This window comes from Sphaeramia orbicularis, chromosome 12 (assembly GCF_902148855.1).
Source record: "Sphaeramia orbicularis chromosome 12, fSphaOr1.1, whole genome shotgun sequence".
NCBI lineage: Eukaryota > Metazoa > Chordata > Actinopteri > Kurtiformes > Apogonidae > Sphaeramia > Sphaeramia orbicularis.
Genome location: NC_043968.1, coordinates 40,721,767 through 40,746,825, shown reverse-complemented (window position 1 = coordinate 40,746,825; position 25,059 = coordinate 40,721,767). Strand labels below are relative to the sequence as shown.

The 25,059-nt window shown below is 36.7% G+C and overlaps 3 protein-coding genes across 6 annotated transcripts; 1 reads left to right on the top strand and 2 right to left on the bottom strand.

Moving 5' to 3' along the window:
* The first annotated feature begins 197 nt into the window (after positions 1-197).
* On the top strand, positions 198-8,691 carry ada2b (adenosine deaminase 2b). Of its 2 annotated transcripts, XM_030151059.1 has the most exons (11): positions 198-252; positions 548-935; positions 1,019-1,050; positions 1,153-1,238; positions 3,748-3,958; positions 4,139-4,266; positions 5,133-5,223; positions 5,338-5,446; positions 5,608-5,765; positions 6,144-6,346; positions 8,096-8,691. In XM_030151059.1, the coding sequence occupies exons 2-11, from the start codon at positions 635-637 to the stop codon at positions 8,181-8,183; spliced, it is 1,407 nt and encodes a 468-aa protein (XP_030006919.1). In that variant the 5' UTR covers positions 198-252; positions 548-634; the 3' UTR covers positions 8,184-8,691. The 2 variants fall into 2 exon arrangements, with proteins under 2 accessions (XP_030006919.1, XP_030006918.1); XM_030151058.1 differs by having other exon boundaries at positions 1,019-1,238.
* LOC115430819 (probable polypeptide N-acetylgalactosaminyltransferase 8) lies at positions 7,244-15,398 on the bottom strand. 3 transcript variants are annotated; one of them, XM_030151055.1, is made up of 11 exons: positions 15,111-15,398; positions 14,491-14,734; positions 13,675-13,841; positions 11,463-11,646; positions 11,176-11,373; positions 10,959-11,073; positions 10,645-10,830; positions 10,374-10,511; positions 9,375-9,470; positions 9,125-9,292; positions 7,244-9,040 (listed from the first exon to the last, which is right to left on the bottom strand). In XM_030151055.1, exons 1-11 carry the CDS (start codon positions 15,301-15,303, stop codon positions 8,885-8,887), a joined length of 1,845 nt encoding a protein of 614 aa, XP_030006915.1. In that variant the 5' UTR covers positions 15,304-15,398; the 3' UTR covers positions 7,244-8,884. The 3 variants fall into 3 exon arrangements, with proteins under 3 accessions (XP_030006915.1, XP_030006916.1, XP_030006917.1); XM_030151056.1 differs by lacking the exon at positions 11,463-11,646 and having other exon boundaries at positions 11,176-11,266; XM_030151057.1 differs by lacking the exon at positions 7,244-9,040 and having other exon boundaries at positions 9,199-9,295.
* Positions 15,399-20,580: 5,182 nt separating this feature from the next.
* rad51ap1 (RAD51 associated protein 1) lies at positions 20,581-24,150 on the bottom strand. Its single transcript, XM_030151061.1, has 9 exons — positions 23,869-24,150; positions 23,728-23,777; positions 22,629-22,764; positions 22,088-22,194; positions 21,917-22,006; positions 21,679-21,813; positions 21,412-21,591; positions 21,190-21,333; positions 20,581-21,086 (listed from the first exon to the last, which is right to left on the bottom strand). Exons 1-9 carry the CDS (start codon positions 23,883-23,885, stop codon positions 20,959-20,961), a joined length of 987 nt encoding a protein of 328 aa, XP_030006921.1. The 5' UTR covers positions 23,886-24,150; the 3' UTR covers positions 20,581-20,958.
* Between the last annotated feature and the right edge of the window lie 909 nt (positions 24,151-25,059).

Genomic DNA, 25,059 nt, shown 5'->3' with positions numbered 1-25,059 from the left:
TCTATGCTTTTTTTTTTCTCTCAAACTGTCTTCAGTGTTTAGTAATGTAGTTTTTCCTTTTTTTTTTTTCTTTTTGCAGTGGCTAGCACTGACCATTCATGCCCCATTCATTAGGTTATCACATGGTATTTGTCAGACAAAAATGTCTCAATTATCCAGTTGCTCAGTGTTTTGCTGACAAGCTAGACAGAGTGAAAGCAGAGTTTCTCGTGGACAGCAGAGACAGCACACCGACAGGATACTGCTATACTTGTGAGTATTTTGCATTTTAAGTCAGACAAATGAGGTTCTATGGCTTTTTTTGTTTTGTTAAATTTCCAGTAACTGCCTGGGGATGTTGTTTCTTTGGCTTTTTTAAAAACTTAAGTTTCTAGTCAAGATCAGGTTTATGAATGTGGTAACATGCAAGTTGAGCCTCCTATCAATATGAAAATGCTTTCAAATCTGTCAAATATATTTATCCAGTACATCTCAAAACATTTCCACTGAGGCAGATGGACGTTAATGTCTTTAGTTTATGTCTAATGGAGTTTTTCTTGCTTCACAGCTCCAGACACAAGAGTCCTGCTCACTGTGGAGGCTGTGTGATCATGTTCTAGGAGGACTACAGCACCCTCCTGTGGCACACAAGGACATGGTAATCTCATTCTGCCAGGCTGTGGTCACTTGTGTGCTCCTTGTGTGGTTTGTCAGGGTGACTGATGGGATGCCTGACCCGGCTCACAGGGACCTGCTGCTGCGTCAGGAGGCTTCCAGACAGACGGGAGGCACTGTAACTCTGACAGCAGCCGAGCAGAAGCTGGACTCTTACCTGCGCCGGTTAAAGGAGCAGGAGATGTCTGCTGCACAGTTTCTCCCTGCTTTGCACTTCTTCAAAGCAAAGCCACTCATCCAGAAGAGCTCAATTTTTAAACTCCTGCAGAAGATGCCCAAAGGTGACTTAAATGTCTTCATTTTTTGTCCTGCTGTGAAGTTTCAGTTTGTCAGTCTGAGATTTCCAACTATATTTTGTCAACAGGTGCAGCCCTTCACGTCCACGGTTCCTCTCTGGTCAGTGTTGAGTGGCTGGTGAAAAATGTCACCTACAGGCCAAACTGCTACATCTGCTTTACCTGGGATAACTCCGTCCGCTTCCTGTTCTCTGACCGCCAGCCTTTTCCACGATGGGACTGCTTCTATTGGCAGCTGCTTGAGACCCTGAGGGCCAGAGTAGGAGACCCAACAGGCTTTGATAACAGGTAAAAAAGATTCCACATTTAACAGTTTATCTACATTTAAATATGGCAGATGAGAATGTGATTTAATGAACTTGGACAAAAGAGAATAAAAATCACATACAACATAGAATAAGAATAATAAGAAATGCTGCAATAGGTATAAACCAGCTGTCATCTATTATGTTCAGTCTTGCAAAAGTAAAATGTCATAGGTTTTGTTAGACTGGTAAAATTGATTAGTGTATTTGAAGTGTTTTGGGATACCTCAACATTATGTGACATTCACAAACCAGCAGACTGAAGAACAGCTTCTTTTCCAGGGCTGTAATCTCTCTCACCTCCCCTTTCACATATACTTCAACCCCAAGAACGGATGCAAATTCTGCACATTACTTTTGGACTTTATCGCTGCTGCTAAAAATAAAAAATGATAAATGTTTTTTACTGCTGCTGTTATTAGTATTGGTTGTATGTCTTTAAGTTATATGTTTGATGTCTGGTGGTTAAACAACCTGTGTGGTCTGTTTTATGGGCCTGGCCAGGCGAGTAACTGAGTGAGAAAGTACTGTACAGAAATACTAATCATTTTATATCGTTTTTAAAAAATAATTTAGCAGCAACCATAATAGCTCAAATTATAAGTGTAAGTTACTACTTTAATATGCCATTAAGGAATAATAATAAAATATTTAATAAAAACATGACTTTATCATTACTGACAAAGTAACAGAGTGAGGAAAAATAAACAGCAGTTATTCAAGGTTTGGAAAAATGCCAAAAAAGTGCTGTTCGTTAAGGAAAGTGCAAATATTTAAAATATCACACTTTTCTTAATATATGAGAGTACATTATATCCAAAAATGAAACTGATATCATTTTTATTTCACTTTTAAAAGACATTAATTCATGATAACAGAGTGACAATCCAAAAAAAGTAACAGAGTGAGGTGTTTGTTCAGTGTGATGCATCATAATAATAATAATCAAAGATTTTATTGAGATACTGAGAAAATTATCAGTCTCTTGCGACATATTAATTACTATATTTAATACACATCTTTCTGCTGTTTTTTTAATAATAACATTCAAAATCATTATATTATTTTTTTATTATGAAATATAAGATTAGGCACAGGCATATATTTGGAACATATTTATTTACACATTTCTATTTACATTCTGAATTTATGCTGTATACATTCATTTACAACCTTTACTGTTCTAAATTTACACTCTGTCCTCATATATTTTCTTATATATCCAGTTGTAATTCAGGTAAAAATTAAACAAACATAGTTTTAGAAACTAGAGATATAAGTCTTTCATTCTGAGTAATCAAAAATGTTGTTTTAGAGAAAAAAGAAATTGACCCTGATGTTCACTTTTGCTTGGCCAGGCCCTTATCTGGTTTTAGTATGTTTGGTTTTGTTAAGTGTGTCTCTTTTAAAAACTTGGTTAGAAAAAACTGAGACGTCCTGAACAGAATTTCCTGGTACAGTATACTGTCATTCAGTCAGTGTTATCACATGCAACAGTATGAATGAATGTGGCATTACTTCCAACCTAAGTGAGCTGGACACAGGAGTCACTCTGAAAATATAGCTGTGTAATGCTTTGTCTGGAAATGAAGGATGAAAGATGAAAAAAATTAAATGAAGTGACATTTAAGTTGCAGAACATTCTGTTTTTCAGGGATTTAAAATAAAATTGTCTGCAGAAAAGTCACTATTTAAATCAAATCAAATCAAATTTTATTTATATAGCGCCAAATCATAACAAAAGTTATCTCATGACGCTTTACATATCAAGTTGGTCGAAACCAGACTCTAACCTCAGACCTCTTATGTTTTTACACAGTATGAAACGTATTAAGTTACTGTTTGTTGAACATGCAAATTGATTTTCCATTGTAACTGTGTCCTCTGTGGTGTGTGTGGAAATGTCTAAACTGCATTTAGCAATGACTTAAATTTCAGGGCAAATAATGCAATGTCTAAAATATTCCTCTGCTACGTATGTCTCTGTTGTGTCTTGAGTTTCATGGAGTGTAAATGGTGATGTGCTGTTGTAGAATGGGACCATCCTGGTTATGATTCTTTACTGTTGTATAAATAGAAGGAAACATTAAAAATATTTGTGGGGAGAGAGGACTTTTTGCTTTCAATAGTAGCTTGAAAAAATTGCACAATACTTTCCTGTGATAATTTTGTTTTAAACTCAACTGACCAGGCACAACTTCGTGCTGAGATTTTTTTTTTCTTTTTCTTTTTTTTTTCTTTTAGCACTTTGTTTTTCTTTTATTGTTATTATTTATTCGTGTCTTAGAAAATAAATAAGTTCCAGTTAATCCTTGTTTTGCTGTTTTGTTTTGGATTTTTTGGGGGGCTTTTCTAAACTAAAACTTTGAAGACCATAGATTTCTCCACCAAATGAATATCCTGATCTAAAGCTTAAGCCTGTATCACCAAACATTACAAATGAAATATGGATTTTAAACTATAATCAGTTAATTGTTTTTGGATGGTTTCAGTTTAATGCAGCACCTTACACTATTCACCGAAGACCCAGACAATCAGTACCCGAACCAGGATGTTGTGTGGGAGAAGTTTGAGAAAGCCTTCATTGCAGCCGCGGGGTTGATCACGCATGCTCCTGTGCTAAGGGACTATTTTTACAGAGGCTTAGAGGAACTTCACAGTGACAACATCATGTACGTGGAGCTCAGGAGTGGCCTTTCAAGGGTTTGTGTTCATATCTTGTATCTATGTACATTCCAGCTGATTCAAAGCTTTGACCACTCTTAAATGGCCGCAGTAGATGTGATATTATTTGTTCCACTGTAAAGAGAGCAGACGTTTACAGTGAAAATAGACTGAGCTTCTTGTACTTCTAAATGTGACTAAACCCTGTCTATGTTCTAGACGTATGACCTTGATGGAACCATTCATGATAAAGTCTGGACTCTGAAGACATTCCAGGAAGTTACAAAGAAATTCATAGCAGATCATCCAGACTTTGTGGGCACCCGGATTATAATTTCTGTCCACAGGTACCCTATCTCTTAATAAATGTAATTATACAAATATAATTTAGCCCAGTCATGATCAAAGAATCTCCAGGAAGGAGACAGATGGAGTTGTTTATATGACTGACCATTCAAATTTTGGCTAATATGAAAAACTGACAAAGATTTGTTCTGGGAAAAAAATTAATTGCATTAGTGGAATTCAATATATTATCTTCTGTCTCGTTCCTGTGATCAGTAAATGGACATGGCAATATAGCTTTCAGCGGCATGAACCCATTTAGTAGTTTCCAGTCAGTTTCCCATATGTCTTGGTGAGACTTTGCTTGGCTGCATCCATTCGTCTCCCCCTACCTCCCCCCTCTCCCCCAGTCTCTCTCTATCTCTATTGCTCTCTCTTTTCTCCTCCTTTACTTTCTCTCTTTAACCCCAACTGATCAAGGCAGACGGCCATTCTTCAGGAGTCTGGGTCTGCTCGAGGTTTCTGCCTGTTAAAGGGAAGTTTTTCCTCGCCACTGTCACCAGTCAGTGTTTGCTCCTGGAGGATTCTGTTTGGTTCCTGTAAATTGGCTTAAAATTTGATTTGATTTAATTTGATTTGATTTGATCTATCTCTCCTTTATGTGAAGCATTTTGTAACATGTTGTTTTAAAAAGTGCTATATAAATAAAGCTTTACTTACTTACTTTACTTCTAAGTTCTGTAGTTTGAAAGTACAGTTTATTTCCATCAGTTGAACTTTTTGTCAAGATCTTTGAAATAGTTTTCTTACATTTAGGCAACGCAAAACAGGTACAAACAGGAAAACATGTGCACCAGAGGAAACATTTTACTTAATTATTAGACAGTATTTTTTGTCTCAGTAAATGTCTGTGTTTGTTTTTCTCCAGGGCACTGAGTGTATCTGAGGTCACAGCAGCTGTCAAAGAAGCCATTCAGTTACAGAGGGACTTCCCAGATATCGTTGCAGGGTTTGACATAGTAAGAAGGATCTGTCTTTATCCTCATATGTGAAGACTGTAACCACTGCTAAATAACGTCTTCTGTTTGTTTTATGTGTGATTGGGTTATGATTACCAACATTGTGGTTTGAAGGTGGGCAGGGAGGACGGTGGGAGGACACTTTGGTATTTCAGGAAGGCACTGTCTCTGCCGGCGGAACTGGGTGCAACACTGTCATATTTCTTTCATGCAGGAGAGACAGGTGGGTGACATGTATGCTCAAACACACCAAGTATAGCTGTCTTTTAAATTACCAGACAAAAGAAGACAAAATGGATCTGTCTGTCAATAACTGTACTCCTCAAGTAGATGATGAGAAATTATAAACCTTTATATTTATATTGTATGTGTGTTTGTGTGTAGATGATGAAGGCACGGATGTGGATCAAAACGTCCTGGATGCCCTTCTGTTTAACACCAAACGCATTGGGCATGGCTATGCTTTGGCTCACCACCCACTGGCCAAAGAGCTTTCCAGAAAAGGAAACGTGGCTGTGGAGCTGTGCCCCATCTCGAACCAGGTCAGATAACGCAGTGTTAGAACCTTTTCTCAAAGTTTATGGAAGACTTAGGTTCACAGGTAGGGAGTATGGTAATGCTCCCCCTCAAAATATGCAATTCCCCCTCATTTCCGGCCATTATTATTTATCATATATGTGTATCTAAACTTGAAAAAGCTGAAATAGAATAGAAACAATAGACAAACAGCTGAAAAACAAAACTTGCTAAAGTGTGCCAACAACAGCCATTAGAAGTGGAACAGTAATTTAGTTCATTTTGTTGTCCTCCATGTTGTTAGTAGGGTATTTTATTTGCATGGATATGCCTATAGTTAGTGACTTTAAAAACAATGTGCACCTGCTTTATATAATGTAATATGTTTGATATTTTACCTCCAGGTGCTGAAGCTGGTGTCAGATCTAAGAAACCACCCTGCCACTGTGCTGATGGCTGAGGGCCACCCCATGGTGATCAGCTCTGATGATCCATCTCTGTTTGGGACCACAGGCCTCTCATATGACTTCTATCAAGCCTTTGTGGGCATTGGTGGGCTAAAAGCAAACCTGGGAACTCTAAAAGAACTGGCTGGCAACTCTATTAAGTAAGACTCAGTAGAATGTTTTCCACATTTGTCTGTGTTTGGACTTAATTTTCTCTCACCTGATGTTTTTAAAAACTCCACCCACTGATTATGAAAGGTCTTTAGACGTCAGCAAGAGGCTGAGAGGGGAAGGTGGTGATGTCCCAGGGTGAAAGAAAAAAGGGAGACAAGGCCTTAGACATCTATGCTGAACCATATGAGGGTGTGAAAGGGTTAATTTGCACCTTTAAAAAAAGCTGCCTGCCCATGTATCCGTCTGTACCAGTTACATTCAAAATCAGTGTTCGTCGTTCATGTAACATATGGTATGTAAGTAGTTTTCAGACCAGTGCAGCTGAAAATGTAAGTGATATCAAATGGAATGTGGACACATGATTGGATTTATTCTCTTGTTTAAACAGTTTACTTTCAGCAGTGGAAATATAGCCACCAAAAATGTCATTATCAATTGAAGTGTAACCTATGCTGTTTTTAGAGTATTTTTACCATTCTACCTTAAGGTCAGAAAGCCCTTAATGAAAGGGAAATAAAATGCTTAAACACAAATTCATCAAACTCCTGTGATATACGAAGTAATTTTACAGAATAGAATAGATGCCACTGCTTCAGTTCAAATCCAACCTCAAAAAAAAAAAAAAAAAAAAAAAAGAATTTTTCTGTCAGAATGTCTGGTATCTTTGAGGAGAGCAACAGAATAACTTCAACTCCATGTTACAAATTTGATAACTCACAGACTCCCACAATACAGATGAGGGCACTAACCTAATCAGGCAGTATTAAATAACTTTGTTTTTTTTGTTTTTTTTGTTTTTTTATTTAACTTTCAGTGGAAGTAGTTTGGTGACCGATGTTCACCCATTCATTTCTTATTTTTATTATTTGGCAGATTTTTTAAAATAAGTATTAAGACCGTCAGTTTTGCTTTTCATTACAGTAGTCACATAATGTCAATTAAAGCCCAAAACTTCTGCTCTTGGCAGCACCAAAATTCTCTGTATATGCCCTTATCAGAAGAGATGATTTCAAAAATAGGTCATTCAGGAAATGAGATGCACACAGAGTTTAATTATATTTGAGGCTCGTACAAGATATTCTATGTTAGTAGAAAATGTGCTTCAGTCCATGTGTCACTGACTTGTTCCAATAAACATCTGTGTGAATTCATTTACAATGTACAGTCTTTACAGTGTGTGCTGTCAACATTTTTATCCAGTAACTGCTCACGAGAATCCAATTTAGAGGGAGCTTATAAGATATGAGCAGCACTTTCAATGCAACACAAAATTACAAAATACCATTCCTGACCACCAGAACATGAGCTAATTCTAAGATAAAGACTGGTATGTTTATTGACCTCTTGAGTCTGGGATTATTATTCTATTAACTATGAATAAACCCATATCCCTTCACACATAATCAGTTAATATAGGTTTAAGCTTTTCATTCTTTAAGGTATCAACTAGTGAAAGTTTGAATAAATCGGTGCTGCACATAATGCTCAATTCCCAACTTGGCCACCCAAAAATAGTGAATAGCCTTTAAATAATAAATGCTTTACTAAACTTTAAATGTATTTATTTGGCATTCAATGTTTTTATTGTAAAAAAAAAAAAAAAAAGGCAAGAATCATAAAATCATCCTTCTACATGGCAGTAGATAAGTCATTATATACTATGACAAGTCCAAAATTTCTAATATAATCACTGACCAGTTGAAAGTACTTAATCTCATGTTTGCTTCTGCCTGCAGGTACAGCTCGCTGCCAGAGGATCTGAAGAACAGAGCTTACATCATGTGGCAGAAGAAATGGGACTCCTTTATTTCCAATAATAGATGATAAATGAGCTGTAGCAGATCCTGTTTGACTTGAATGATGTCATGTTGCTTAACTAAATCAAATATGCATTTGTTTTATTTGAACAGGTAATGTTAAATGTGTACAATGAAAACTCCCCTTGACATCCTGATGGAGGATATCCTGGTGTCTCACAAAAAATGGTGGCTAATGTTTTTTCTGCCTTTACTTTTATTTTTTGTGGCACAAGTAAAGTCAAAAGAACAAATAGCGCTTAAATGAAATGCTGTAGTAAAACTAACAAACCCCATGATGCTCGAGCATGATTTTTTAAATGTACAAGTATACATTGAAGTAACCTATGATGGAATCTGAAAATGTCACAATAACGTTAAAAAAAATGAAGTTGCTGATAAAAAACAATATTTGTAAGCATTTCAATGTCCTCTAGAAAGGGTTTAGTACAACAGTCTCTGTTGTGAAAAAAAGCATGAAAAAAAACCCATAAAAAATATTTGCACAACATAAGTTTGGATTCCGAACAAAGGAACAACATCAATATTCAAACTCATAGTGCATGTTTTGTGATGTCAAAAATAAATGATGCAAAATTAAATTGAATTTCCTATTTCTTCTCAGTGATTCATTTTGCATCTTTCCTTTGTTCCATCCAAGTCTTTGGGTGAAAAATGTAAGCGTACCCCCCAAAAAAATTGTTTTTACACAATACATCATCTTTTCTTTTAGGCCTTGCCTGCAAGTTTGTCAGTTGTTTTGCTCAGATTCTGTATCTTCCATCTCTGATTTGTGCACGGCTGAATGATGAGTCTGTAGGAGCCATCTTCATCCATGGCTAGTTCCAGACACCTCTTGGTTTCTCTGTTTTGGATAGTCCCTCCCTGGGAAATAAACATACCCATTAATATAAGGGATACATATGAGGTATAAGTTTGTACATTTATGTTATAACCTGATATATTTACTTGTTTAAAATCCCACAACATGTGAAGCTTCTTATGCTTGGCTGTTTTGCAGTTGTACAGTCCAGGATAGACGCCAGCAGCAGGGTCCACCAGACAGCGGTTGTCGGTATATTTGTGAGATTTGACTCCTCCAATGTACATTTCTCCGTTAATGTGATAAAAACAATGCTACTTGAAAGACAAACAATTACTTACAAAGAAACAATGACAGGCTGGATGAGTAGTGTACACAGTAAAGCTTTGAACAAACCTGAGATTTGAAGTAGTGGCATGAGTACATGATGGGTGTGTTTCCAGGCATCGGCCCCCGGTCAACACAGAGGTCTGGTTTCAGGTCATTTATCAGCTGCCAGGAAAAGCAGAAAATAATTTGTAGCAGTAGAATAACAGCAATAATCACCTAATGATTTAGCAAATTGCTTATATTATTGTTTTTGCTGTTGGCTGCTGCTGTTATTCCTTAATTGCCAACATATTCCATTTAAACTCCATCACACTCAAAAAGAAGAGGAAAACTTGGGTTTATTGTGTTTGTATTTATGTCAGTAGTGTGGTGACAACCCAAAATAAACTACTACTCATGCATGTCTTCCTGGGACCATGGAGAGTTAAAGTTTCTGCATTTTGGATCAAATAATTGTCTTTGGTTAAAACAGAATGATGCAACAATTTTTCAGATTTCTTTCTTTCTTCCTTCTTTTTTTTTTTTTTAATGGAATGTTCTTTGTGGTGGACTTCAAGTCCAGGGATTGACTTGCAGATTGACTGGCCTATAAAATATTACTGAAACATTTGGGTGTTCAGTCATATTTCATAGCACTGAATGTCCAAGTCACAAAGAAGTGTAACACTTTATCAAGTTATCTGACATTGATCCTCATGTATTAATTTAATTCACTAGATTAAGTGAATGTCTTTTTTCTTGGAGGAAAATGTCGACTACTCCAGAGCGACACAACAGTAAAGGCAAAGTAAACTTTAGGTTCAGTCACAGGGCATTCCTTTCCTTTTGAATGTAAAATCAACGATGTGGTTGGTTTCACTCTTGATTGTCAGCAGAGAGTATCTGCAGCACAATGTTCATACATTATCAACAAACCTGCCCTGGATTCATAAAGGTAAAAGAGCTTGCCAAAATATCTAAAAAGTAAAACAAGAAATCTCTGAAATTTAACGAATTAAATCTAAGTAAACGTATATGCAGGTTTATGTGTCAAAAGCAGCCAAATCATATATAGTTTCTACTTACTGAACCATAACCAAGGAAGCCATGTAGATGGTCTAGCATTGGGTAAACGTTGTCCAGATACCACTGGAAGGGCTTGCATTTTAGCTTCTCCCTTAGCTTCTTTCTCTCTGAAACATCCCCAATGTCTATTCCATGATTCTATGCAAAAGTCAGGATAAATAAGGATATGGCTGGGAGAGCCACAATGTTGACAGACCAATCATTCATGATTTGCAAAGGTGTGTATTTGCATTGAAGCTATAATGATGTAGGATGATTAATCACTCTTTACCTCAAGAGGTAAGTTCCAGGCCATGTTGACATTGTATTTATACTCATCCATCCACACTTCTGCCACTCTGAGAGCATTGCGCCTGACCATTATATTTAGGTCTGGGAGGTAAGGTTTCTTTGCTCGTTCAATGTGGGCAATTTTAGAGCAGGGGATAACTTCTATGCTTCCTCCACACAGCCACACCTGCAAAAACACCATATAAATTAGGTTTAATGTTAAACAACAGGAAGTGGGTTTGACATGGTTTGATGGTACACTGTTGCTAGAATTTCAATGAATGTCTGAAATGATTACATCTGCAAGAGTCTTACCCGAATGCCTAGCTCTACATTTTCCCCTCCATACACTTTCATTCCACCATCAAGGCTTCCAATCTCTCCAAAAAACTTGCGATCAGCTACAAGTATCCCCATGATGGAGGGGCTCCTAGTGAAGGAAAATGACAAATGACGCATGTGCAAACATAAAAAAAAGCACCACAGTGAATATGACAAATGTTAATTGTACTTTGTGCAAACCTGAACGTACTTTCCAGGCTGTGTCACATCCTTTAGAGCATACCACTCTGGTCTGAAGGACTCATACATGCACCACAGAGCCCAGTCAAAGCCGTCAGCAGCTGGTGAGTAGGCAGTCAGTGTCAGGTCATCATAACCCACTTTGTCAAACACTGGTGTCAATATTAGAGTACGGTCCTCTTTAATACGAGCTAGAAGTGGCTCTGCCCTAGACACACAAATATGGATTACTTTGGCGTCTTACAGTGATGACAGAATTACTGTTGCAAGAAAAATGCATAAAGAAAACTGCTGCACCATTGCACATGGACTTCTATGTGAGCATCCAAGATGGCCACCACATCCCCTACTGCAGCTCTCCAACCAGTTAGCCTGGCCTGAGTAAGGCCAAGTTGTTCCGAGTGTCGGATTTTTGTCAAAAGGCCTGGACGCTCATCATTGATGGAGTTGATGTATTCATCCAATTTTCCAATCAAGTCTTCTGCAGACAGATATGAGAGGTAGAAGAACAGTTTCCACCTGGATTTATCGTTATAATAGTTAGCCTCCCTTTGTGTATATCCTGCACTGATTAGAGTTTCAGCTGCAACATGTTCTTTAACTGATGCAGTGAATAGTTTGTCATTTCTTAAACAACCATCAGTTTGATAGAGAGCATAAAGATTGGACTGTGTGTCAGTGGAAAAGGGTCATGTGGTCTGATGAGTCCAGATTGACCTGGTTCCAGACTGATGGGTGCACCACCCACTGATGATATTTTGTATGTGCTTGAGAAGACTCAATGCAGCAGTCCGACTCCCCTATCCTTAATACAAGATGATAGAAAAATTCTGTGATACATGCTGAGACAAAAGATGGAGTCACTGGATTCTGGAATCAGAAGATTTTACTTGCAAGGAGTCAAGTACATACAGCGAGATGCAGCAGTTGACTGACTAACACCAGGAAGTTCAAGATCTTATAAAAGAACATGAATATTACAATCATTGGTCCAAGTGTACAAACATTATGACGTTGATCAAGTTCACCATTGGCTTAGGTATCCAAGACACGGTGATGCATGGGTTCAGTGACCGTGTTTGTGTTCTTCTACAGGGGTTGGACACAATAATGGAAACACCTTCACCTCAAGATGATAATGCCCCAATCCATACAGCTAGAATTGTTAAAGAATGGCATGAGGAACATTCTAATGAAGTTGAGCATCTCGTATGGCCGGCACAGTCCCCAGACCTCAACATTATTGAGCATTTATGGTCAGTTTTAGAGATTCAAGTAAGACGTCGATTTCCACCGCCATCATCTCTAAAAGAGTTGGAGGGTATTCTAACTGAAGAATGGCTTAAAATTCCTTTGGAAACCATTCACAAGTTGTATCAATCAATACCTCGGAGAATTGAGGCTGTAATTGCCGCAAAAGGCGGACCTACACCATATTAAATTATATTTTGTTGATTTTTTAAGGTGTTTCCATTATTTTGTCCAACCCCTGTACCTACACTATGGCCTGATCTCCCTAAGGGCAGCAGGCTGCTCTGGCCCCGAACTGGATGGAAAACAAGCAGATAGCAAAGAAATGGTAGACATATCCTGAGTGGATATGTCTGGACATTCTTACAGAATGTGTCATCATAACCCATCCATGACTCGTGCTCTGGACACCCGGTGTTTACGGAATATAGTCTAATAGTCTAATATTATATTTTTCTAACACAAGATCTTGAACCATGTTAATTTATTTTGCACTAAAAAAAGCCATATTTGAGATTTTGTGATAAATTCGTTAAATCTTAAATCTAATTAACTTCTGTCACCACCCCAAATTAAATGTGTAGAAAAGTTGTTCGTTATTTTGAGAATTTTTTCTGAGATGTTGTCAGTGAGATGAGAATATTGATGCTACTCTTATGCTGGAGTTATGCTGGAAATATGGAGCTGAACTGTATCAAATATTTGTCCATTTTACCGTCTGTCTGTCTCTGTGTCTCCTCCAGTCTTCTCCTTCAGCCAGAATGCTTTGAATTGGCTCATCAACTGACCTAACATCTCTTCCCACATTGGACTGGAAGCAGTTTGTTTCTGTCTATCTGTGTGTCCTACTCTTTCCTGTCCATGTCTTGTTTTATTGTGTGAGTGTCTTACACCTGTCCTTTTTGTCCAGGTCCCCATACTGGACATGGAGGAATGGGTCTTGTCCCCTGAAAGTGCCTGAATGTTGCTCATCATCAAACCAACTATATTCTAAATATTCACTCCTATATATGGTATGTGTAAATCTTTCTGTGCATATCTTTTGGGTAAATGTCTGTACACACAAGTACTGCATCTATTTCCCTGCCTGCCTGCCCTGGATGGGGATCCCTCCTCTATGGTACTTCCTGAGATTTCTTGTGATTTTTGTTTTGTTAGTTTTGTTTTGTTTTTTTGACTGTTAAAGGGTGCTTTTTTCTGTTATATTTAAGAAAAAATAAACCACAGAGAACACATTCTTTGCAGGAAGCCGACCAACCGTTAGTGCTGTGATCGTCCACCAGTATGATTTCTTTCAGAAACCGAGCTGGTGTCTTGTCGATGATGCTGTGAATGGCTCTCTTGATGACTGAAAGTGCTTCATCCAGGTAGATTAACACAACACTGATTGTAGGTAGATCCTCTGGGTACTTTTTCTCGGCACACCTATTATGTAAAAACAGCCTTTCAATGCTTTGGACAGTTTTTGTGGAAACCTAGTTGAGGTTTCTGATGGACCCTCAACATTAATTATTTTAAGAAGATATATTCCTATTTGATGTATATTCTTAAACACAAATGTCACTATACAATCACTTAAATGACCAAAGATCAGCCCATATGACAGTTTTATCCAAATATTAGATTGAATTTACAAAGTCTACATAGAAATGGTGCAACATTTTTTTCCAGGTGACACCCAGATCGCTTGCAAAATGTTCATCTGTTTATTCTGAGCACACCTTATTCTGAATGTGTTATTTTAGAGGGTGTGTTTTATTATTAATTGGCAATGGCTACTGCCACAGTACTCTTTGTCTATTGTCACAGAGCCAATCATATGTTAGCATTTGTACTGTGACAATAAGCAGTGTCATTTTGTTGCCACAGAGCCAATCATGGATACTCTTACATGAATTGATTTGCCTCGTTTCCACAGTACTGTGGTGATATATGATGTATACTCCCCAGACACACAACAACAAAACTGGCTCAGTGGTAATAGACAAATGAGAAAGTTAGTCCCACAGTACTGTGGCAATAGCCACTTCGTTATTTTATTTTGTCTTCTTACATAATAAGATATTAGACTTACTTGGAAGGCCTGGTGTCAGGGATTTCCCTGTTAAGTGGCAGCCTGTCGCTGACAAAGGCATTGTAGCCATACTTCTGAAAAAGCTGCTCTGCCTCCTTTTGTTCCTCCTCTGACAGCCCATCACCCCATTTACTGAATAGCATTGAATTTGGGAATAGTTTCTTCACCACCGTCCTCTCCTTTTTCACATCTGTGTTCATCGGTGGATCTGGTTTCCTCTTTTCAAGTTTATTCAGTAGGTTGACTGTTGATAAAAGAAAGTTGCTAAGAGTCTGTTTTACCTATATCAAACATGTATTTTATTGAGCCTTCTGAAGGAAATGACATATATCACTACTGTGTACATAATTAGGATGCATCTGCTATGGTGATTTGAAAGTTTGATACAAGTGGGTTTAATTTGGTTATAAAATCAGAGTTTGTTAAATAGACACTGTTTGAAAAAAGTTTCAATTATTGATAACATTTTCAATTAATACATCAATGTTATTTAAATTACAAGGTTCTTCATCTTCTGACCTGCAAATCAAGAAATAGACCCTTGTTTGGAGGCATTTTAATTTCTTTTTTTTTTTTTTTTTTTTAAATAAAATGACAGAATAAGCTGTTGTTTGACTCACGCAGCTGACTGATATCCGCTTCCATCTTGTCCATTCGCTGGAGCATTCCCCTACCCCTGATGGAGTCATTGTAGTGAGCCCTTTGGAGTCTGTCTGAGTGGTTATGAAGCTCCGTCTTAATTGAGCCAAGATACAACATGGTTGCAGAAACAGCAAGTGCAAGAAGTAATCCTTTGAGCCAGACAGACCTCATCCTGGAGTCTCCGTGCTTGTAGTGTATTTTGTTTAATCTTAGAGACAAGGGAGGAAAAAATATTCAGAACCTTTAACATAGATTTTTCCTCTCTCTCTTCCTCCTTTACTCATACTCTATCTCTGACTGGCGTACACACTTAATCAAATACCATCCCACACTGTGACGTGATGCACTGTTGTTGTTATCTGATATCCTCAAGTCCACATATTTGCAATACATATAGTCCTGGCTTCATTGTTTTGCAAGATGCTATGCAACATTCATCACAGGTGGAGCTGACTACCTGGGAGGACAGAAAACCAGCAGTGGCCTCCATATCCCAGGACTGGGAGTAAGTAGGTATGAAACCTGTGGTTCAGAGTCCCTGACAAATTTGTCATTTGTCCATATTTTTGATACTGCTCACAACAGGATCAGTTTTACTAAACAAAAAATGATCACAGTTCATCCAGTCCACATTATGTTTCCATTGTACCTAATTGCTCTGGAAAGCAAAAAGAGATCAAATGAAAACAAGAAATGTAAGTGGGGAAAAGCCCGTGTTTGAGTTGCTTAGTGATTTATTGTCATGGAGGATTTAGTTTATCTTGACACATTACATGACGTTGTTCAGTGGATACACATGTCAGGCATTTCTGCAACACACAACGTTAAGGGTTTGCTGGAGAATCACATTTTATCTTCATTGCCTTCTATGTGTCTGTGTTCTCCTGCGTGTTCGTTTATAAAGAATTATCGTGAGAGTTCAGGCTGTCTCAGTTAACTACTTATTTCCAAAGTAGCAAATGCTAAGTTGTACAGAGCTCCAGGTCTCCTTATTTCCCTGACAACAATATACTTTGCCAGTTCATAAAGTCTGACTCACTTGTCTTTTCCTGACCCAATGTATTCATAGTGGAGAAATGGTTATCTAGAAATGTAGTTTAATCTCATCTTCTCATTGATTCCCTGGATACGTGTTTTCCATTAGTGGGTTGGGTTTTCAGCGGCTTCACGTTACTTCTTGAGACTCCACCATATAACCTGTTTTGATGACAGTTAAGATATACACACCCTAGTTCCCCCTTATCTAAGCAACATATTTCATGTCTCTGCAAAGCTGCTCTCGTACTAGGTAGGTTGTGTCACAAAAAATGAACTGGTATTACCTGACTCTAAGGTCAAGCAGATGTTCGACGGTATTCTAACAGTGTTTACATGTTATCTCCTGTGGTTCATGATACTATGTGGGCATGTGTGTTTAGAAGAGTACCTAAGGTAACACTTAAGTCCTGTGTTCATAATTCTGCCAGTTTAGTATGTTGACCAAGATGTGACCCACTGCCATCCTTAGAACTTTACCACTCACTAGTGAAACAAAGAAATCTAGTGTAACAAAGGAATTATCTTAAAACATTAACTACTACCAACTAATATGTGATTAAACTTAGGACTTTAACTTTTTAAATTAAAATAATATGAAGTATCTTTTAAAATGATTAAATGTTGATTAAATATTGATTAAATATTGAATAATTGTCACAGGTTATACATTAAAATAAATAAATAAATAAATAAATAACACCAAAAAAAAAAAAAAAACCACCAAAGCGGAGGTTATTATTTCGGCCTCATTTGTTTTTATTGTATTTGTTCTCCATGACATAAACATTAAGATCATGAAACAGCTGTTACTGTCCCCACCGTCTCCAACAATATGGTTTTTTTAAAGCCTCTACCCATGAAATGAAACAGTGAGGTTCAATAATCCCTAATATTGCGCTTACAGCCAGTAGAAGGCCTTAGAAAGAGTCAGACTGAAGTACAGCCCTGTGCAGCTTTTCCAAAGTGGATTTTTATCTAATTTTTTTTTTTTATCTAATCAGAGAAGGTTTACTTTAGCACACATCAGCCACACCTCCATATCTGACCATGAAGCCATCAGTAAAACTTTAAAAACAGAGGTCAGTCTGACTGTAATTTGAAATATTACAAGTTCAATATAATTTGACCTACTGATTGTAAAGATGAGATGAATCAGCAACAACATTATTTGTGTTTCATATTCATTCATCTTCTGACTTTAAACCTTATTTTCTGTTTAAAAACTGGATCCATTGTATGATGGAAATCACTGCCAGCTGAACATCACATGACTACTTCTTTGACATGGTAGGCTCATTGGGTATTTCTGCACAACACAATGATTCTCAACAGGTTTAGATTTGGTCTTGAAGCAGACCATGTTTATGTTTAATTGGAGATAAACCTAGATGATAGTGTTTAATGTGCACTTTGATGTGTTCAAGTAAAAAGACACTCTATTATTCCAAAATAAACAGCTCTCACCTTTTGATACATACTTCATAGTGTCATAAAATTACATTCTTGTGACTAACTTAACATTTACAAGAGGCGTTCATTAAAGATTTCCCAACCCGCTTAGGGATATTGTATCTGGCTGAAATTTTACCTGTGTATTGTTACAATACTGTATAGGTCATAAGATAATTTGTAGCACTGAACTCACACTGCTTCCTTTTTTACAGGTGTTAGATTAGGGTAAGGTGTGACTATGGAACCATTCGAGTACCAAGCAGTGATCAGGTTTTTATATTTGAAAGGTCGTACGCCGAAAGAGACCTTCGATGAAATGAAAAAAAAAAACTTATGGAGATGATGCCCCATCATATGACGTTGTAAAGTTTTAGAGTTGCATAAAACTATGGGAAAAGTGGGTGGTGCCTATGTAGAGAAAGACTGATAACTGTTCCAAGTTTTGTCTGTCTATGTCTGTCGGAAGTGGGTCAGGGGAAATCCTTAATGAAGGCCCCTCGTATAACAGATAATCATTTATTAATTTAATTATAAAAACCCATGAAAATTGTAATAATTAATGTTTGTATTTCCACAGATAAATAGAACCAGTTTAACATGTTCTGGCCTTTTTCTTTTTGTTTCACATGAAAACATGAAGTCATTATCCAGTTTGTGATTTATATGAAGGTTCATCTGTGATCTTTATCTCCTGATCTGTTTCTGGTCTATATACAAAGTATAATTCATCTTGATCAGGGAAATACACTTTTGCCATCATTAAAACTTTCAGTTGTTGATTTCATCACATCTAACTTCTAGATTTTCAGTTGTTTTGTGTTTTGATTGGTTTCATTGTTTTATCGAATTCCCCTTCCATTTGTCTTTATAAATCATACCACTAACCTACTGCCATACATACAAGACTAATCTGAACCTGCTTTATCCTCACTAGGGTCACAGGGGGTGCTACCTATGTACTCCCTGGATGATTCGCCACTTCAATGCGGGGTCGCTATACATAGAACAACCAGTCACTCTCACATGCACATCTATGGGCAATGTTAAGTTAATTTGTGCATTTCAGTGCATTCAAAGTATCTTTGGATGGTGGGAGGAAGTCGGAGTACTGGAGAGAACACAAACACAGGGAGAACCTGTAAATTCCACACAAATGTGTGGAATTGAACCCAGGACCTTCTTGCTGTGAGGCCCCTGTGTTGCCCCAAGAGCAAACATCCACAAAACTGTCTCCCTTGTTAGAAGAAAATCAGGTACAGCACCAAACAAATCAACCTCTAATTCGGCCTTATATTCAGTTTTCGTTCCATCATACAGTTACCACTGTCAAACACAATTGTTTAACAAATATTACCCAGGATTTCCTTCGTTTGTGGATCATACTTATTGTAGATAAGGAGTGTGACGATTCTTTCCTAATCAATCTGATTAACTGGAGGAGTGGTGTCTAATCATTGTTTCCAGTTCTGTGTTTTATGTACAACAAACTATGGGGAAAAAACCATGAAGGACATATGAGGTTCAATAAACGAATGAATGGCATTATGTTACTGAATAGAAAGTTGCATACGACACTAATCACGGATGGTCTTTGCTATTTTCTGTAATCTGAGAATCAGTAACAAATCCACGTAGCATCATGACGTTAAATTCACCACACAATGGTATGTGACATCATGTGGATCTGCAGGTTTCTTTTTGACATCTATTAGAACGCAGAGCAGGAATACTAAATGCTGTGAGATAAGTCTGTATTTGATTCCTATTTTGGTTGCTATACTGCACTGTAACCTGTAACCATCATAAGTCATAGTCAGAATGTTTATAGATGAAGACTAATGGATGAAAAATCTATTGTCAATATATTTTCTGAAGTCCATTTAGGGCTGTTTGCCTAAGGATGTTTACCCACCTGTCTTCATTATTCATGCCTTATTTGTCAGTAAATATACAGGGTGGGGAAGAAAATTTACAATATTTTGAGGCAGGGATTGAAAGACAGTGTATGACCAATTAGTTGATTGAAAGTCATGAGAATTTATTTGCCACAAGAAAATTTACATAATAGAAAATGTTTTTATTCTATGTGTCCTCCTTCTTTCTCAATAACTGCCTTCACACGCTTCCTGAAACTTGCACAAGTGTTCCTCAAATATTCGGGTGACAACTTCTCCCATTCTTCTTTAATAGTATCTTCCAGACTTTCTCGTAATAGTTTTGCTCATAGTCATTCTCTTCTTTACATTATAAACAGTCTTTATGGACACTCCAACTATTTTTGAAATCTCCTTTGGTGTGACGAGTGCATTCAGCAAATCGCACACTCTTTGACGTTTGCTTTCCTGATTACTCATATGGGCAAAAGTTTCTGAAAAGGTATGGATAATAGTGTTAGGTATGATTATGACATCAATATATGTTTGGTTTCAAAACAATTGACGTAGTGCCTGCTGAGAAAAAACAACTAAATGTTCATTGTAAATTTTGCTTCCCCACCCTGTATATGTAGTTTGGATATAAAAATTTGACTTCCCAACCATTATTCAGTTATTTAAGCTTGTTCAATATCAGCATAACCAAATATATGAGTATCTTTTAAAACACTTTGATGATGAAATGTGTCATGATGGTCTGAGTTAAATTACTGTGAGCTATGATAAAATGTTCACTGTTTTAAAGTTTCATTTTTATTGTCTTATATATTTAATTCTATAAAACACATGACCTGTCTATTCCCAAAATGACATTATCTCATTTCTGCCTGACATGTTTACTTCATAGATAAATGTCTGTTTATTATTGTTTCTATGTTTGTGATTTACATCTGTGTGCTCTTCAATAGGGGTGTGTGTGTTTAGGTTATTTTAAAATAGGTGGTGATTTGGAGATAGCTTTTTAATGTTTAATATATACAGTATGTACACAAAATGCATGTTTACACACAAACAAAAACAAACAAAAAGTTTATTTGGATGGAAGTTGTAATGTAAAATAAGACTAAATCTCTACATCTACATTTCTTCATATCTGACAAGTCCCATGGGGAGAAATAATTAAATATTCAAATTAGACACAGAGCACTGATGTGAATAAGGCAGTGGCATTTACCTGTGATATGAGTGTGTCTTGATCATCCTGCATGGTGTAATAATGACTGTTTATCTGTAGAAAATAATTTATTCCGAAGTTGAAAGATATTAAATGCTAATATCATGTTACATGTGTAGTCAAACATAAAAAATGATTGAAATTGATATTTACATGCATTTAAAGCAATATATACACCTAAAAAGACAACAAATACTGGATTCACAAGTACACATATCCTCAGACAGGTCAGTGACTTGCAACACTGGGGTGAAGAGGTTTAACTCGAACAAGACGGGACAGTCCGAGTCGCAGACCCTGACCTGGAGACTTCACTGTTGGACTCTGGTGTGAAACGGGACCTTTACCAATTTGACCTGGAAAAACAAATAAAAGAAGTGTTTATGGATTTGGGGGTCTATTAAATAAGTCTGATAGTACTACAAATATCTGTGTACATTTGTGTGTCTTCAGTCATACCTGGTGGGTTCCACTTGGGTATCCTGCCCCCTGCTGGACTCTGAGATAAAACAGGTTTCGCCATAGAAACTGAAGATGAAGCAGATCTTTTGGGTTCTGGTGCAGATTTGGATACTGGAGGACTTCTCACTGGGGCAGAAGATACTGAGAAGCAAAATATTTCTCATGATAAAAGCCCAAGTGAAATGGCAAAATGACTCTTTGCTGAATTAAATAACAAACCTGCAGCTTGTGATCCAGGCTTTGATGGCTTTAATGGCTGCTTTTCTTTTTTAGCAGCAGGAGGCTTTTTGGTTTTCTCATTCTTAGTTACTTTCTCCTTTTTTGTTTTGCTGGCTTTCTTGACCATGAATTCCTCATCTTCACTCTCAGGTTCACTGAAATCATCATCACTCTCAGATTCTGTGAAAACATTAATAAATTAAAAGCATACTGTTTTAGAATGAAAATGGCAACCTATTACCTAGTTCCAAATGACAGGATGAAAACCTGGTGTCAGTTTGGGCTGATAGTCATCATCTTCATCCTTAAATTTGCTTCTTTGTCCTTCAGTGGCCTTTGGGGCAGTGTTTCTTTGTCTGGCTAGGGCAGGAGAATCTTTTTCTGATGTTATTTGGTCGAGACCTGCAAAAGCATACTATTTAACTACAAACATCAGACTTATTCTTAACAAAGATTACCCTGAAAGTCAATTTTGGAAATGGAAATTAATTAATGAGCATTTTACCCAAACGTGTGCTATCCACACTGCAGTTGGAAAAGTGCAATGAAGAAGGATCTATGTTTTCATCTACCGGATGCTGAACCGTGAGGTCTCCTGAAGAGATTTTACAGAATATAACTACATAATTCTTTACCTTTACACAATCAAATACACATTTTATAATGTATGTCTTACCTTTACTGGCTGGTGAATGGTCTGTTTTTTCATCTAAAGGATTGAGTAAGGAAAGAGTAATTGCTGCTTCTAGATCTCGTTCATACAACTTCACATCCAGTGGTTTTCTGTTAAATGATTGAAAAGCAAGTTTTGTTGTTTTTTTTTAAACTAGAGTATAATTTCATTTGAGACCTTTAGTTATTTTCATTTAAGTACTTTAAATTTATTCCAGATCTGCATCAGTGCTGATGCTGAACACCTTAAATGTATCTAATGTCTTTCAAGCTATGACAATAAATGACATAGTTTTGCAAAAGTCATTGTATTTCTACTAGTTTCATTCATTCAGTCACAAACAAAGCTCTTGTTCCATGCTGCCTTACATAAAGATGTTTCCAGTGAGTTTCTAATGAAATATAACGATGGATGCAGGATAAAGAGTGCTGAGATATAATGGCAGATACATTGAGTTGATGTTATCATAATCAGTATCAAGAGAGAAAAACTTTTTGATCAGTGTTCCTATATCTATGATCATCATTTTATGTACATGACCTACCTCTTCTTCTGACTGAGTGCAGATTGAGAGTTACTTTCTTGACTTGAGGACTTGCTTGATGATTTCTTGCAATCTTGTTTCACATCCTCTCTGGCCTTTTTATTGGGTGGGGTTTTTACACAAGCAAAATCCTCATCTGTCGCAAAATGAGAGCAGACGATAAGAAAACAAAAAGCAGAGGGAGATTCTTTACTTCTAAAATTCTTCTCCCTGTAACTAGTACTTCAGATTGGTTACTGTCTGCAAAATGGCACTAAATAACAGTCTAATATAGCCTTAGATTGATTATTATAGAGTTCCCACACATTTTTACAGACCAAATCTCAAAAAGTCTGACTTTTCCATGAACACAGACAACCATTCAGTTCCTGAACAGAAGACTATTTATATTAATGATTGTATGAAAGCTAAAGCCCTCTGGGGAACAGAGGGGCTTTTTATTTTATCTTTATAAGTCTTGTGTGTCCTACAAACTATTCCTTAATCTGACATGATTGCTTGCTTGTTTTTGTTGATTAAAAAGGATGTATATAGAGAGAAAACACAGGGCTAAAAACTAATCAGCTTTCCTGGGACTAAAATGTTATAAATACCAGCTTTAAAATGTGAATCTAAGGTTGATTTTTGGATCAGGGTAAGGAGAAAAAAAACTATTGCCTAGTTTGATCATACATTTCACTTAAAGATGAGCAGTTTGTATCCCTAAAAATGAAATTTCATTACTTTACCAAAACTGCTGACTGATTTTACTTAATTTCAGGAGGTTTTCAGCTTTTTCTTGGCTGTGGAAACTCTGTGTTGTTGATACAACCAACTGTGACAATAAAGGGACAGAATTTGTAGATTTTTACATTTGAATTTAGACTAAGATTCAACTACACTCAAGTTAAACACAGAAAAAAAACACACTAAAAAAATAATCAGTCGACTGTAGTAGCTTCTCTCTGCAAGCTTAAGCTGTGACTGAGGACATTTTCCTGAATTACTTACTCACCTGCCTGATATTTATACATTTCTTCAGCATATACCAAGCTACAGATCAGTCAGAGATCAGTGGTCCAGAACTGTTAAAATATACTGAAGCTGTAGCTCAACTCACCATCATTATCAAAGTCCTTGGATTCACAGTAATTCACTACATTTTTCTTCCTGCATGACAACAACACATAACATGTTAACACTAGCGGACACTCCCAGACATTCATGTGTTAGAATTGAAAGAAACCAACGTTTTACCAACCTTGATGGTCGATCCATAGTTTGTTAAATAAGAAATCTTTTAGTGCCTTTTAGTTAGATAAGAACAATCTCACAATTAGCTGTTGCTTAGCGTCAATACAACGTAGAGTTTAAAAAGCTGAAAACCGGAGAAGCTAAACTTGCTATAGCCTAATCTAAAATGCGTCCGACTATGCGGAGTGTGAAATGTGCCCATTAAACTCAACTATCGCGTTAAATTATCTGATAAAGGTTGTATTCGGGCTAGTCGGCTTTAAGCTATCGTTCCCTCTATGTTTAACCAGCCCGCCTGATCCAACGGAAGTGACGTTTGTTGACTAACCTGACCAATTGCAGTAACTGACTCGAGGGTGAGGGGCGGGGTTGGGGTTTGTGTAGTTCTGTAAAAGTTTATAAATCACACAGAATCACAAAAGGTTTCTGTGGCCAATGATGTGAGAAGAACATTACAACATTTACAACAAACATATCATTTAGAAAACTGCCGAATCTGCTTGTCAGCCATCTTGAAGTTTGGACAGATATGGTAAATAAAGTGTGCTCTTATTCATGATTTAGTGTCAACTAAAGTGTTTTATCAATGTTTTAGAAAGTTTAGAAACGCTCACACTACCTGAAGGGAATTTATGTACTTGGTCATAATGAGAATTGATATTTATGTTAAAATATTGGCAAAAAAGACTTGATGTGCTCTGTTGGTTAAAGGTTTTAGAAGAGTCCTTTTGACAAACGAAGTTGGTATTTGTTGGTGGAAAAATTATTACTATGCATTAATGGCAAGTTTTGTTCATGTTAGAAAACAAATCTTGAAATGCTCTGTTGGTCAGACACTATTTCACATACACAGTTAGCTTGTATTATATGTCAACTTTGTTTCTACGGTGTTCACTAGCTAGATAGCATGTTACATGTACATTGAGAATAAACATTCTGTGTTTCCGGTGCAAGGAGTTATTATAGGACACTGTATGTATATTTAACCCTTTCATGCACGAATTATGAGAACCTTAATCAAAATTTTTTCCTGAGTGTTTTTATTCCTCTTTAGGCATGAAAAAAACAATGCGATTGAAAATTTTCTTCTGAAAAATAAATAAATAAATAAAAATAATTTTAAAAATTTTAAAAAATACATTAATAATAATAATAATAATAATAATAATAATAATAATAATAATCTTATGAACCTATT